A 17,421-nucleotide genomic window follows, 5' to 3' on the forward strand; every position below is an offset into this window, starting at 1 on the left:
TTACCTATGAAGTAAAATCCCAGTGCTGCTGATCAGAAACTTGCCCATAACTTTTAATAAAAATGGCTTAAACATTCTCATTCAATGCAATAATATGCACTCATTATTGTATTGCCTCTCTTTGATTTACCAAGCTTGAAAAGAAGTGGGTTCTTAATTATGTAATTAGCCAAATCGCCAAGTACGTTTAGCGAAACTTCTGCTAACGGATGCAGAGAACAGACTTCCCGTTAGCTATTCCTCATAGTCTCTTACTGTTAAAGAACAAAATACAAACACTGTTAAATATTCAGTTTATTTATTAGAGAGTGTAAGACTTCAAGTCCGCATAAAATATTAGTTTTGTTGATTGGCTGAGGTTTAATGTTGCTCTTTATTGGCTACATCGTGTTGAGGAAATGGAAGCTAAGCATCTTTCCAAGGGATACACTAAGGTGGCTTACCTGGATTGGCCGATCTGGGTTTCAAAATTGCAACCTTTGGATTACGAGTCCAACATTCAATGAAAAGAGTTATATGACTCCCTCTGACAAGATGTAACAAAGATAGTGTATGATATTGCTTGACTTGTAAACAATATTATCTACCACCATGATATGCTATCAACTCTTACAAGCTACAAGATTATCAATTTCAGTCAAGTATTCCTGAATTACAGGCAAGTTGCTTAATTGACAAGTCTGTAATGAAAGTATAGTGAATCCATGATAAATATCCATTACTATTTGAAATGAACCGGAAAATGTCTTTTTAAATAATGTTTCTTGATTAATTTTAACACAACTTGCATACTGATTCCCATTACAAACTCAGATGAATAATAATAGAAATAATAAAAATCATCTAAACCATTGCACAGTAGAAGTATTTATGCATGCATATAAAAAAGATTTGTCTGCTTAATATCTTACTTGCTCATGATGAGGAAAACATCTTTTGGGGAAGCAGAAAGGTTTACAGCCATCTGAACAACTGGCCACATACAAAAATCTACCACAAAGTGGGTAAGAAACAAGATGCAATTTACAGTTTTGTATAATTCACAAAATTTGCTTGATTTTCTGTGTTTCCTATGGAAAATTATTGATGTCGCATATCTGCTTACAAGCCTGGTCCAGTTACAAGCTGCATAGACCCAAATCTGCCATCATACAATGTTATTTTAAATTTGGGTCTATGCAGCTTGTTAGAGGTAATAGAAGAACAACACAGACCCTGAACTGCTTGCATGCAAATCAATGGCAGATCAGGGTCCACGTTGTTTGCAGTTGCACCCAACTTACGAGTGTTTGGTACTGATGTCTACAAATACACAATACGATGTGAACTAATCGCATTTGTAAGCATATTAATGGGAAACTTTATAATGGAACATAAACAGATGAACAATTTAACATGAAAACTCAAGGTCATAATACTAGTTCCTGGACAGTCCATATAATGAGTGAATAACGGGGAATGTCTGTATACATATGAGTTGCATGTGCAGCCAGTATTCAGAATTTTGCATCCCTTTCCACAGCTTTCAAATGTACCTTACAATTCACCAAAATATTTCATCAATAAAGTTTAGAAAAGATAAAAGATTTTTAATGACATTCATTTTAGTAAATTGTAAATGAGCAAAAATACAAATCTGTATTGGTAGTTTTATCCCACTTCATGATGAAGTACTATCAAACACCATGAATTGCTGCCAAAAAAGAGGACTGTTAAAATAATTAAAAACAAAAGATGCATCATAGTATTTCATTCAAGCATCTAAGTCACACTGGTACTTTATTAGCAGTGCATCCTTAATGCAACATGGTACTTATAAAATGTTAAGTACTAATACATACATACCCCCAAATCCATACTAATACATATTCGTAACTATAAAATAAGGTCTGATCAGGCTGACATCAATGTTTCTATCATAAATTTACTTTTCCACAGCACAATAATTTAGTGAGCATACAACTGTTGAGAAAATCTGTTTGCACATTGTTTTTTATTATGGATTTCATGAATTCTGCAAACCTATCCCGAAGAACAAGAGTTTAGTGAACAATGCTGTGAGTGACAAAGTGGAAAAAAATGGTTCAAATATTATTAGAATAAGAGGGCCAATGAATGCATGAATGCAGTTTTGTTATTACTTATAGACAGGGGTCAGAACTAATGACAAATATATCTTTACACAGGGTAAAAGCTAGGAATTTTTGAATAATGAAATGTAAAATTATATATCTGATAACATTACCTGTTGCCTATTAACACACACACACACACACACACACTGAAATGAAAAAGTCAATGAATTCATCAATTCCATGTTTCATCCAAATTCTGTCTGAGCTTGCCAGACTCACAAAATGGATTGACACTTTATATGCCATGGCATAAGCAAATTTTCCTTCATACATTAATTTGACATATGGACACCTCAACAAACTTAGAACTATTTTTTCATGGTGTGAGGCATTTTTTTTAAGCAGGTATTAAAATATTAATTGACACATTGGATTTTTATGTATTCATGCAATAATGTCATGTTTTGCCAATTTCTTTATGAGAAGAGTTTTATCTGAGGACTCCAGATACAAATGAAGGAACATTTTCATACATCAAAACTCATACTGGTGTGTGTGTGTGTCTATATATATATATATATATATATATATATATATATATATATATATATATATATATATATATATATAATTTAACAAGCCTGAGATAATTTGTGGTGAAAATTATTATAAATATTAAATATTATATACTAATATAATACATACTACATAACTTACATGTAACATACATTTCAATTTGCAATAACTTAAACCTTAATTACATGGTACCTACTATATAAAATATATATATATATATATATATATATATATATATATATATATATATATATATATATATATATATATATATAATACTGATGCTTTTCATTAAACAAATACAATGATTATGTATGATGCATTATCTGTTCGAGTTGTAATGAATAGTACATATCCACAACAAAATCCTCATATCCACCACATGACTGCTTATCAGTCTAGTCCAAATTCAAACAACAAGACCCTAATCTACCTGCACATAATGCACTGTCAGATCAGTGTCTATAATATATTTTTCTACTGATTACTCCCAACAAACTGCATAGACCCAGATCTGCCGCCACATTATGTGACAGCAGATTTGGGTCTATGCAGTCAGATTGGACTTGTAAGAGTATGCTATACTATGCAATACTGAACAAGACCATTTACAACGTTGTGTCTCTTCAAAACTTCTACTTCTTCATTATCAGAATATGGCACTATATTTGCTGACCACCCCTATAAGGGGATTGGCAAATCAGACCGACTATATTGAGAACTTGTTGCTCAGTATTATATCATTTCAAGACTTATCCAACAAAACCTTAATATAAAAAATATATCTTACTGATTTTTGTTTCAAAATGTTACCTTTATAACTTCAGATGCCTATGATCAGTCATAAATCACAATACATAAATGTGCATTATTCAAGGAGATGCAAGTATAAAACCAATAACTGTTTCATCTTTTGATAACTGATACCTTGCTCTAGTTAATTAAATCAACCAGTGAGAAGCATGCTTCTTTGTTGTCATTAATTTTAATAATTGCTGCAAGGCTGTCGAAAAAGAAAAATGCAATCAAAGGTATGAATATTCCATTTTTCTCCAATTTCATAATGTTTTGTTAAAGTAGCTAGCTTTGTCTGAAAACTGATCATGATATCACAGGCTGCTGTCATATTGTATGCTTCATGTGTTTGCTACTTTTAAACCAATTCAGTCAAACTTGTTCATCTGTAATGTATCACATGAAGCAAATATTGCATAGTTAAAATACCCAATCATTTTTTTTTCAAAATAAAAATTATTTTGATTTACATCCCTTGATTTTCACAAATACAGGTATAAGGAAATGGGAGAGAAATATCCGGTTACATATTCTGTCTCTGACGACCAAATACAAAATGTAATCATAATCCGACAGACATCAGATATTTTTACATGTGCATAACTTTTGACAAAAGTAATGATCTATATTTACCTAATGTCCCGTTTAATAATGTACAATCCATCTAAATGTTCTGTTACACTATATTTTATCACCAAATACACACGCAAATTACAGCCTCATGGTAATACACGTCATTCTTTATACTTCAACAATCAATGAAACCAGCTAATACTATCAGTTGTTGTCATTTAGCTGCCATTATATCTTTATACACTTGGAATTTCACATTTTTATATATATTTACATTGATCCTGGTAAATACTTTTTATGTTCTTATTGTGCAGTTGAAAGAAGGATTATGTAACTGTACAAGTTTCTTCTGTCCCCACCTGCTGGTCACATGCTGGTTGAATTTTGACTAGCTGCTGTTGCTACACAGCCAACAAAAGTGGAATTTCTGCAGAATTTGCATAACTGCTGTTAGACTAAAGTTCATAGAACTGTTTTTTTATGTGTTAGGGAATCTAAGCCCCATTTTGCTTGCTTTTTAAATTATTCCATTTATTCTATTCAAGTTTGGCATTTCAGTCACTGTAATTTTAATTGAGCTTTTCTAGTGAAGAGAATGTTCCAGAATCCCTAAGCAGGAACCTTTTCCAAAATTTAAATCATACATTGTTCTTAATAGAAAAGTCGAACAATCTGACTTTTGATTTTCACTTCTGTGTTACAGAACCTTGGTTTCGATATTAACTTCATGTGCATTTTGCACTACCATGATAGAATGGAAAGGGAAATAACTCTCATAGTATTTCCACTGGTAACTTTCATGCACAGCCAGAACCTCTGATTGTTTAATTTTGGATTTATCTGGAAGTCATACGTGAATTTCAGAAATTCAGAGACAACCAGTAACAAACTGCTAGTATTCAAAAATTTCAGACATTTCTATAGTCATTACAGCATCAATTAAAAATCATATTCTTCTGCTTTTTGAGAAACTTGAAAATTAAAAATCCTTACAGTATTTCTGCAACTTCTTTTCCTGCAAAAAACAATACCCTCTGTTTCAGGAATTCTGGATATATCCTAAAAATTATCATCCTTGAATTTATGAAAGTCATTAAAAACCAAAGTTTAGAAATTCATCAAAAACCAATCACAAACTGCTATTTTTTTAATCTTTGGAGTCATTTTTTGCCATCATTACAGAATAAGCCATAATTCTAATCATTCTATTTGTTCAGTAATATAACAGGATAAAAAATGATTTAGTAGTATTTCCAGATAAAACTTTTTACACTGAAATTTTGTCTGTCAGATTCTATTTTTTACTTTTACATTTTTAAAAAAATTCTTAATTAACTTTATTTGAAGTTATCCCACATCTGTCAATTAGTTCTTGAAAGCAAAAAGCAATCAGCTTAATTCCACCACATTCACTTCAATCTAAACTTAATTTAATATAACAGAGCTCCCAGTTATGCAAGATGTTGCATAAATTATGCAGATTTGCCAAAGAATATGCTCTCATTGTATATAATATTAATGCTGAAATCAAACCAAGATAAATATTTCATCAACACGGGGTTTCAAGTCTTTCCAACCCTGCTATCATCACATGGATTTCTGCCCAACTCCACTTTAAGTCAATTAATGATATCACTCCAGTAAAATTACTCAATATACATTCTACGATAGCAATATTTTGAGCTACCCTGCTCATGGTGTATCTATCAGTCATCTGTCGTATCCCCACCCTGCTCCATGTCATGTCTATCAGTTATTTGTCGTATCCCTACCCTGCTCCATGGTGTATCTATTAGTCATTTATCATGCCCTACCCTGCTTCGTGGTGTGTCTATCAGTCATCTGTCGTATCCTTACTCTGCTCTGTGCTGTGTCTATCAGTCATTTTGTTGTATCCTTACCCTGCTCCATGGTGTGTCTATCGGTCATCTGTCGTATCCTTACCCTGCTCTATGGTGTGTCTATCAGTCATCTGTCATGTCCCTACCCTGCTCAATGGTGTGTCTATCAGTCATCTGTCATGTCCCTACCCTGCTCCATGGTGTGTCTATCAGTCATCTGTCATGTCCCTACCCTGCTCCATGGTGTGTCTATCAGTCATTTGTCATGTCCATACCGTGCTCCATGGTGTGTCTATCAGTCATCTGTCATATGCCTCCAAAGGAGCACTGAAGAAAGTCACATCTGAATACCATATTTCTCAGGCATAATCAGCTTATGCTACTGTGAAGACATAATGAGGATGCAGATCAAGATTTGTCTTGTTTATGTTCAATCTGATGATTTGGAGTGAGCTTCACAGACCAATGCAATATGCTCCAAAATATGCATATCTACAATGTTCTCAATTACGCGTGTTTAGTATCTGCCATCAGTACTGACTCCTAAAACATCTGAATTCAACTAATGGATTTGACCAACTTCAGGTCAAATGATTCCAAATATGCAACTGATAATAACAGCTCCAAGTCAACACACCTGAATTTGATCCAATTCAATGTAAGTAATTTTAATTCAATTTAATAATATTATTCCAGGACAAGTGTCAAAAGATTCTTGAATACTTAAGAGTTATTATATGTATGGTCAGAGATGTTCCTTTATCCAACTTTGATAAGTGTCGTGCTAGTGTTAATGTTGAACTGCATTTGTAAAGTCAGTGATGGTATGTTCTCACATTTTAATTACTTTAAGTTTGATATAACATAGAGTTAACATACTATAACATTTTTATCTTCATTAATATTAGGTACCATAATGATCTCTTCTTATCAGAATCATCTTGTGACTGGTTTGGAATTATTTGCAACAGCAACAAAAGTAGGATGTTTAGTAGTCAAGCTGGGTTTAACCAATGGTAGGATTCAAACCTGCACAATTTTAGTCACAAGTCGAGTATTCTAACTAACGAATCATCATGGCAAAGCCATCAATGGTATATAAACTAAGAATCTTCCAGTTTATAGCCTTTAAAGTTGTGTAATGCACTAAACAGTTGAATACTTAAAGGTAACTATAAGGGAATATACATCAATAAATGCACCAATGTAAGTGCATATACACCAATAAATGCACCAATGTAAGTGCAAATACACCAACAAATGCACCAATGTAAGTGCATATACTGATAAATGCACCAATATAAGTGCATATACTGATAAATGCACCAATATAAGTGCATATACAACAATAAATGCACCAATGTAAGTGCAAATACACCAATGAATGCACCAATATAAGTGCATATACTGAAAATGCACCAATATAAGTGCATATACATCAATAAATGCACCAATATAAGTGCAAATACATCAATAAATGTACCAATATAAGTGCATATACTGATAAATGCACCCATATAAGTGCATATACACTGATAAATGCACCAATATAAGTACATATACACCGATAAATGCACCCATATAAAAAGTGCATATACATCAATAAATGCACCCATATAAGTGCATATACATGATAAATTAACCAGTCTAAGTGCATATAAATCAATAAATGCACCACCTACATGCATACACATCAATAAATGCTGCAAATCAGCAAGAAACGTTTCAGCAGAAACCTTAAAGAGGTGGATGATTAATGAACTAGTTAACTTACAGTGTCTTATGAAGTGGATTGAGGTACATTTTACATGTTATTTTTACTTACTAAATATATGAAAGCAAAAATATCTCTGACATATACATTTCATAGTTTATTTAAATCTAATTTTTTTCTCATAAATATGCTATGAAACTTAAATCAAGTTTGTATTAACTGTACACCAAATATTCTTTTGGTTCAGCTTAACACTATAATGGTTGTACGAATTGTTTGTCCAGTTTTCTAAGGTCATGGTTAGCACTATAATGGTTGTATGAATTATTTGTCTTGTTTTCTAAGGTCAAGGTTAGCACTATAATGGTTGTATGAATTGTTTGTCAAGTTTTCTAAGGTCAAGGTTAGCACTATAATGGTTGGTATGAATTATAGGTCCCATATTCTGAAGGTCAAATTAGCACTATAATGGTTGCAAGGTTAACATATTAGAAATGGTTTCAACAACTGCATGTCAACTGAAGACCAGTCACCTGGCCATCCTAATGCATCCTGCTCTTGTGAAATGAAACCCTGGTATCCCAAATGAATGAAAAAATATGCTCTCCCTACTTTGTATATGACACTGTGTGGGTTCTTATGCAACTGTATAATATATTTTCTTTGTACATCTCCAGTAATTTGTAGTTACTTGATAATGAATTGATGTACCAAATTCAGACCGACTTCATTTGACCAAAAGCATGTTATTTTCTGATTCATTCTCTTACACATTCTGCTCTTATGCCTGTGTATGTGTACACTGACTTCTTTTTCTGTTCCTGGCATCCTACATGTTTAGATTTCTAAACCAGACTTATAAGTGCAAGCCTTGTAATTAAATTATTATTATTATTATTGCTATAAAACTAGTGCTTTTTAGAATTCAAAAAACCTAAAATTTTACTGAGTCCTAACAAGCGTTCCTTTAGCCTGGACATTGAAAGCATTGCCAGCTGAATCCTTGGGTCCAGGGGAAGAACAGCGATCATCCACCACAACCACATTGGACCACTCGATGCAGTCAGCTCATCTGGCTCATGACCAGGACAGTCACCAAAATGGTTGAAAATCCGTTGCTTTTGTGAAGATGGCAGAGAGTCAATCCAATTCTTGCACATATCATAAACTTTGTTCAATAAAGTAGTCATTTCTGGAAAAGAAAACAGGACACATATGTATTTCAAAACATGAGTAAAACTGTATGACCTTTTAAAACAAATTCTGAGAAATCCATTCCCTAAAAGCTAAATTATCAAATATCTGTAATGAATTTATAATAGCTAACCCTGAAATTAAATGTCTTCAAGCAGTTTTAATGTACAATTTTTAATTGTATTTTTCTGCTGTTAAGTAACATTGTAATTAGAAAGAAAGAAAGTTCTGCAAGACTGATGCTGTATTGGTGAAAAAGAATTTCCAGGAATCCAAGACAACACCATTCCTTCTGTCTTGTTTTCTTTTAGTTGCCGATTATTGAAACCATCTCTGATATTTTGGAGAAACTCCAACATACCAAAATTTGGCAACAAAAATATCAAAGTTAACATATTCCAAAAAAAACTTAAATGTAGAATAAAATTCTTTGTTATGGACTTTGATATCATGGATAGAAAACAAATGAATTTGTCTCAGTGTGAAGATGTACCTACACACTACATCTGGTTAATTCTACAACTATTTTTTGGGAGGGGGACGGCACAAAGTTATTAAAGTAGAATCATTCAAGGTATTCTGCAAATATAGACACAAACTAAATTTGATTAATCTCCATTTATACTTGCTTGTGTTATCATGCTTACAAGCCAAAACCAGAGACAAGACCTATGTCCAAAATGTGACCATAACAGTCTAATTTTAGATATTACATGGGTACCATAATGAATTCCAATCAGCTAGGTATGATAAGCTTTTCTTAAGTGAAAACCCCATCCATTCAAAAGAAGCAAGAATCCAAAAATCTTCAAGCTGGCTAAGATATTTAGTATCTCATTTAGGACCAAAAAAGCCTTTCAATGAAATGCCCATGCCAATATGACCATCCATTTAGAAGGAACAGTGAAATGCCCATGCCAATATGACCATCCATTTAGAAGGAACAGTGAAATGCCCAAGCCAATATGACCATCCATTTAGAAGGAACAGTGAAATGCCCAAGCCAATATGACCATCCATTTAGAAGGAACAGTGAAATGCCCAAGCCAATATGACCGTCCATTTAGAAGGAACAGTGAAATGCCCATGCCAATATGACCGTCCATTTAGAAGGAACAGTGAAATGCCCATGCCAATATGACCGTCCATTTAGAAGGAACAGTGAAATGCCCATGCCAATATGACCGTCCATTTAGAAGGAACAGTGAAATGCCCATGCCAATATGACCGTCCATTTAGAAGGAACAGTGAAATGCCCATGCCAATATGACCGTCCATTTAGAAGGAACAGTGAAATGCCCATGCCAATATGACCGTCCATTTAGAAGGAACAGTGAAATGCCCATGCCAATATGACCGTCCATTCAGAAGGAACAGTGAAATGCCCATGCCAATATGACCGTCCATTTAGAAGGAACAGTGAAATGCCCATGCCAATATGACCGTCCATTTAGAAGGAACAGTGAAATGCCCATGCCAATATGACCGTCCATTCAGAAGGAACAGTGAAATGCCCATGCCAATATGACCGTCCATTTAGAAGGAACAGTGAAATGCCCATGCCAATATGACCGTCCATTTAGAAGGAACAGTGAAATGCCCATGCCAATATGACCGTCCATTTAGAAGGAACAGTGAAATGCCCATGCCAATATGACCGTCCATTTAGAAGGAACAGTGAAATGCCCATGCCAATATGACCGTCCATTTAGAAGGAACAGTGAAATGCCCATGCCAATATGACCGTCCATTTAGAAGGAACAGTGAAATGTCCAAGCCAATATGACCGTCCATTTAGAAGGAACAGTGAAATGCCCATGCCAATATGACCGTCCATTTAGAAGGAACAGTGAAATGCCCATGCCAATATGACCATCCATTTAGAAGGAACAGTGAAATGCCCATGCCAATATGACCATCCATTTAGAAGGAACAGTGAAATGCCCATGCCAATATGACCATCCATTTAGAAGGAACAGTGAAATGCCCATGCCAATATGACCATCCATTTAGAAGGAACAGTGAAATGCCCATGCCAATATGACCATCCATTTAGAAGGAACAGTGAAATGCCCATGCCAATATGACCATCCATTTAGAAGGAACAGTGAAATGCCCATGCCAATATGACCATCCATTTAGAAGGAACAGTGAAATGCCCATGCCAATATGACCATCCATTTAGAAGGAACAGTGAAATGCCCAAGCCAATATGACCATCCATTTAGAAGGAACAGTGAAATGCCCAAGCCAATATGACCGTCCATTTAGAAGGAACAGTGAAATGCCCATGCCAATATGACCGTCCATTTAGAAGGAACAGTGAAATGCCCATGCCAATATGACCGTCCATTTAGAAGGAACAGTGAAATGCCCATGCCAATATGACCGTCCATTTAGAAGGAACAGTGAAATGCCCATGCCAATATGACCGTCCATTCAGAAGGAACAGTGAAATGCCCATGCCAATATGACCGTCCATTTAGAAGGAACAGTGAAATGCCCATGCCAATATGACCGTCCATTTAGAAGGAACAGTGAAATGCCCATGCCAATATGACCGTCCATTCTGAAGGAACAGTGAAATGCCCATGCCAATATGACCATCCATTTAGAAGGAACAGTGAAATGCCCATGCCAATATGACCGTCCATTTAGAAGGAACAGTGAAATGCCCATGCCAATATGACCGTCCATTTAGAAGGAACAGTGAAATGCCCATGCCAATATGACCGTCCATTTAGAAGGAACAGTGAAATGCCCAAGCCAATATGACCATCCATTTAGAAGGAACAGTGAAATGCCCATGCCAATATGACCATCCATTTAGAAGGAACAGTGAAATGCCCAAGCCAATATGACCATCCATTTAGAAGGAACAGTGAAATGCCCAAGCCAATATGACCGTCCATTTAGAAGGAACAGTGAAATGCCCATGCCAATATGACCGTCCATTTAGAAGGAACAGTGAAATGCCCATGCCAATATGACCGTCCATTTAGAAGGAACAGTGAAATGCCCATGCCAATATGACCGTCCATTTAGAAGGAACAGTGAAATGCCCATGCCAATATGACCGTCCATTCAGAAGGAACAGTGAAATGCCCATGCCAATATGACCGTCCATTTAGAAGGAACAGTGAAATGCCCATGCCAATATGACCGTCCATTTAGAAGGAACAGTGAAATGCCCATGCCAATATGACCGTCCATTCTGAAGGAACAGTGAAATGCCCATGCCAATATGACCATCCATTTAGAAGGAACAGTGAAATGCCCATGCCAATATGACCGTCCATTTAGAAGGAACAGTGAAATGCCCATGCCAATATGACCGTCCATTTAGAAGGAACAGTGAAATGCCCATGCCAATATGACCGTCCATTTAGAAGGAACAGTGAAATGCCCAAGCCAATATGACCATCCATTTAGAAGGAACAGTGAAATGCCCATGCCAATATGACCATCCATTTAGAAGGAACAGTGAAATGTCCATGCCAATATGACCATCCATTTAGAAGGAACAGTGAAATGCCCATGCCAATATGACCATCCATTTAGAAGGAACAGTGAAATGCCCATGCCAATATGACCATCCATTTAGAAGGAACAGTGAAATGCCCATGCCAATATGACCTTCCATTTAGAAGGAACAGTGAAATGCCCATGCCAATATGACCGTCCAATTAGAAGGAACAGTGAAATGCCCATGCCAATATGACCGTCCATTTAGAAGGAACAGTGAAATGCCCATGCCAATATGACCATCCATTTAGAAGGAACAGTGAAATGCCCATGCCAATATGACCGTCCATTTAGAAGGAACAGTGAAATGTCCAAGCCAATATGACCGTCCATTTAGAAGGAACAGTGAAATGCCCATGCCAATATGACCGTCCATTTAGAAGGAACAGTGAAATGCCCATGCCAATATGACCATCCATTTAGAAGGAACAGTGAAATGCCCAAGCCAATATGACCATCCATTTAGAAGGAACAGTGAAATGCCCATGCCAATATGACCGTCCATTTAGAAGGAACAGTGAAGACATTTTCTACATGGCCATCATGATGACTATATTCATGGTTTCCAAACTATCGGAAACAAATTTTACAGATCTTTTCCAGGATGAAACCAATTCTTCAAGGTTCACATATGACCCTTACAAAATGGAACTGTCAACAAAATGGGTTCAACAATGAAAATTTGTAAAATCAAAACATCTTTCTTCTTTGTGACTCTCATAACATCTGAATTAGACATATGATCATGTACTAAATCACAGAATCAATCACTAAAAACAAGTATGGCTATTGAATTTCAAATAAATCGACATGTAACATTTAACTTGACTGAATAAAAATATAAACTTACTCTGCTTAACAGCACATGTATGAGTTGGTATAATGAAAGTTCTCAGTCAATGGTTCTTTTAAATTATGACAAAAGCCCTTACAATTACAAACCTATGAATAAAAAGGACTGATTAACATCAACTTGCAAAGAAATACAATTATATACTGTATATTTATTGCAAGCACTGTCGAGTTCATCCAGAGTATGAGATTCACCATTAAAAACTGCCCCAGTATTTGGTAGTTTCCAGGTATTTAGCAAAGTTCACCACAAAGGCAAGGCGTAGGTGGGAAAGGCTGTATAAGTTACTACTGCCAATAATGTTTAATGATAACGACAATGTGGCTTCCAGTACAACCTAACAAATAGTAACTGAAGATTTATCGCAACTCATTTTTGTTCACTTTTCATACAATACGGGGAAATGGGAAGATTAACTTTATTTTTCATTCTAACTTTCTTTGAAATCATATGTTGCATGCTACTCCCTCTTATGTTGGCACAATGTGATGCTGGACTGGTCTTCATTAAGGCTACACTTACACAAAATTTTCTGAATTTGTACAGTTTACAATAACCAAACTGATGCTATTTAAATGACATGATTAGTAATCCAACCTTTCCCCCATCTACCCATTAGGCTTACAAAACAGCATGAAGCATTTATAATGCATGATATATACCTCACTCAACTTGTAACTGTTTCATATCCTCTTAGAATTAAGTTTGCAAGACACATCTTTTATATATCTGAATTTGTATCAGTATTGTCAGTAAATTAATCTGATGTGTAATGATATGTAGTGAAATATACAAATACTTTTAAGGAAAGAAACAGCAGAAAGTCTGTAACATTCCTCAAGAAAGAGACGTGGAATTACATACATTAATCAGAATAAATTCCTGCATCACTCACATCCACGTGCATATTCATTTACACATTTACTGATTCTGTACACATTTACAGGCAGTAAATTTCTTCCAAGATCCAGGTCAGTTATGTGATTTCAAAGCCACACCCTATTATGTAAATATGCAGAGAAAACCAGGTCGCATGCAAGATCTGGCCTGCAGACCATAGATCGCAGACACCTGATTTAAATAAACCATACAGCATTGTACCCAACTGACTAGAGTTCTTCCCCCGACTTTTCCACGGATTTCCTGGTTAACATGGGAAGCTCCATATATTGAATGTTAAAGGGGACAAATTTTCATTTAGAACCAACTAGACTATGAGATAAATGTGTAAAGTTTCATGGCAATCCTCAAGGAGGTTTAGTAATAACAAACTTGTGCTAAGGGATGTACGATGACAGAAAAAATACAAAAGGCCATAGCAAAAACCCTGCCAGTTTATGACCAGTAAAGCTCAAAAACATTAAACCCTGTTCTATTATCTTTTATAAAGAAATTTTCATGTATTACAGTTTAGCAAGTTTGGCTCATTAAAAAATGATTGTGTCTATCTTAGTGCAATAGAAATTAACCTTGAATTTCATTTTCTTGCACAGGATTGTCAGTCATGAACTCGACTTTAGCAGTGTTGTATCCATCTCTCTTGCCTTTACTGAGTACTCTGAATCTTCTTCCACCAATACAGTCAACTAATGACCGACCATCAGGAAAATATCGCACATCACGAATCTCCAACATGCATCCATGCTCTGAAAAATCCTCCCTGAAAAAATTGAGAATATCTTTCATTTAAAATCTGACCAGTAATTTAGCTAATTATTACCATCAAACTCCGGAGTCAATGACCAGACAATTCTTTCATGACTCATGTGAGGCCTTTTCTAAATTCTGTCTGAAAGCCCAACATTTTGCTCTAGTGTACTCAATAATAAAATGTTAGTAAATAAATATTTGTTTGCTTGTTGCTTGGTTTTTAATGGTGCTTTTAACATAATATTGGCTATGGCTGTTCCAGTAAAACATACATGATACCCAGGGAAGGCACTTTTAATGTGGAGTACTCACCCATATATGCAATTTAGAATTTTATCATTTTAATATGAACTCTGAAATCAAAGTACCTTGGCATATATTTTTTTTAAAACTCCCTTCCCTGGGTAAGATCTATGTTTAAGTAGAACAGCCATTATATCATGGCAAGAAAATGGGAACAATTTACATCAGCACTGAAGGACACAGATCCTGTCCAACACTCAACCAATGGAGCAAAACTGATTTGGACACTGCAAATTACTTGTCCTCTCATAATGATACCACAAAAAGAAGCAAATTTTTATTATTTTTTTCAGACAATACTTGCCTAATCATATTAATGTTATGAAAATAAACTCTGCTACCTCCTGAATAGACGAAAATGTAATCTTTTCTGCCCTTACACCATTTAAAGGGAAGAAACTCCTATTATTGCCGCCCTTAAAAACTGCTAGCTGGTACCAGTCTCAAGATGTGCAATACCGAAACTGTGATGCATTAGCAGAGAGGTTGGGAAAAGTTTTATTCCAATGTGATTGGAATGGTATTATCTGAGAAATGATTTACACAAAAAAAATGGATTTCTTATTTTTTTATTATTACCAAGTTAATGTTAGGAGACAAGATGAAAAGAGGAGAGAATGCTGAGCATCCAACTTCTACCATGGACACCCTTTAAGGGCTGAATGGCTGGATTCCCTCTATGAAGGAGACTTTGCTCTCTTAAGTTCAGCACAACCAATTATCACATGATCTGTGAAAACTATACTGGTTAAGAAGAAAATTACTGAACTCTTCTTAATGACAAAGATTTTGGGCAAATCCAACAAAAACACTTAATCACCATCTGTGAGGAGACAGCGCTGATGTCAAATGGGTCTAGTGGTCATCTGAGTAGCACCCACTGGACCCAACAAATTCAAATCAATGAAGTTAAGTCCTGGGGATAAAAACTTGCTAAGACTGACTTTGCAAACAGCTGTCTCGGATAGCAGGGACCTCAGAGTACCTGAGCATATGGTCCACGTCAGCTATGACGATATGGTTTCAGGGATGACATATGCCTGCAGACAAAAGCCTTGTCAAAAAGTCCAGTTGCATCCTTAGGAATGCAAGACCATCTAATCTGAACTTTGGATAGTTCATGTCCACTGACAGGGAATGTAACTCATCCAACCTACATCTGAAAGCTAAGGCTATAAGAAAACATGTATGATAGTAGTTTCATAAGCTTTAATTGATCAGAGCTAAGCCACATCAAAACCCATGAAAGATTCCATTTGGTAAAGAAAGTGAGGAATTTTGGTCTGTTCATGTCAAAATTTGATTAGCAGGTCTTATAGATCTTTACCATGACCAATATCAACTCTGCAATGAAGCCTACAAGTGTTAGAAATCAACTAGCAGTAGCTTTTGATGGTAATCTGGGATAATTTCTTCTCTTTCAACAGTCCGAGAAAGAAATCAGCATGTTGTGGGATTGAGGCACTGAAAAAAGATGTTCCTGAGTTCGAACATGTCCCTGAACATGCACCAATTTTCTCCTATGTCTCCAGGTGTAAAGCCTTCTAACTTGTTTTTCCACAATTGAAGGCCGAAAATCCAATCTTTGCAAAGGTTTCTCAACACGAGCAAGGTGTGAAGGAGGAACCAGTCCAGACAGGGTTGAAACACTTGTGACCCAGTGTTTAAGTAAGTTTGACTTTGCTGGGATTTTCCTAGGCATGTACATCTCGAGATTAAGTAGACTGTTGACACATAGTAAAAACCTTACTACACCCAAATATAGATATTTTCTAGATAGATGGCTTGAAATCCCAAAGATATTCACAGGATCTATAGAGGTCATCAAAACCAAGTTGACAATACTGTAGTGAAAGCTTAACATTGGCACCAGACAGTGGTCTTCATGGGTAAGAGTTTCTTTAAATTTTTTTCTAATGATATACAGATAAAAGACCAATTTTTCATCTTTCCATGAGGGATGGATAACGGAGGAGGCATGAATTTATTTAACATACGTTTATGTGATCAGGGAATATATCCTAAAGAGAAATGTGTGGCCAATCCTAAATGATACAATCACAATGAAAGATATGTTTCAATAGCTGGTAAAATAGATATGCAAAATGGGTAAAAAGGGGGGGGGGGGTTTGAAGAAGATATTTGTCGTTCCAAATTCTCTTAAAATCTAAATAATCCACATTCAGAAAACTAATGCTACTTGAAGGCCACTCTGATGTCCTAGTGGTTAGAGTATCTGCCTCAGATGTGAGAGTTCGTCAAAGACTTGTACAAATGGTACTAGCAGCTGCCTCACTTGGCACTCAGGATTAAGAGGTTAGT

General features: G+C 35.5%; 1 protein-coding gene across 1 annotated transcript in view; it reads right to left on the minus strand.

Moving 5' to 3' along the window:
- Positions 1-281: 281 nt before the first annotated feature.
- LOC149797773 (LON peptidase N-terminal domain and RING finger protein 2-like) overlaps positions 282-17,421 on the minus strand; it is a 31,679-nt gene continuing 14,539 nt past the window's right edge. Inside the window, exons 9-10 of the mRNA XM_089962719.1 lie at positions 14,616-14,806; positions 282-8,766 (exon numbers count right to left, since the gene is read on the minus strand). Of these exons, the coding sequence (XP_089818845.1) occupies positions 8,483-8,766; positions 14,616-14,806 (475 nt within the window). The 3' untranslated portion in view covers positions 282-8,482. The remainder of the gene's footprint in view (positions 8,767-14,615; positions 14,807-17,421) is intronic.

This window comes from Sinohyriopsis cumingii, chromosome 6 (assembly GCF_028554795.1).
Source record: "Sinohyriopsis cumingii isolate HCF-2022 chromosome 6, ASM2855479v2, whole genome shotgun sequence".
NCBI classification, from domain to species: domain Eukaryota; kingdom Metazoa; phylum Mollusca; class Bivalvia; order Unionida; family Unionidae; genus Sinohyriopsis; species Sinohyriopsis cumingii.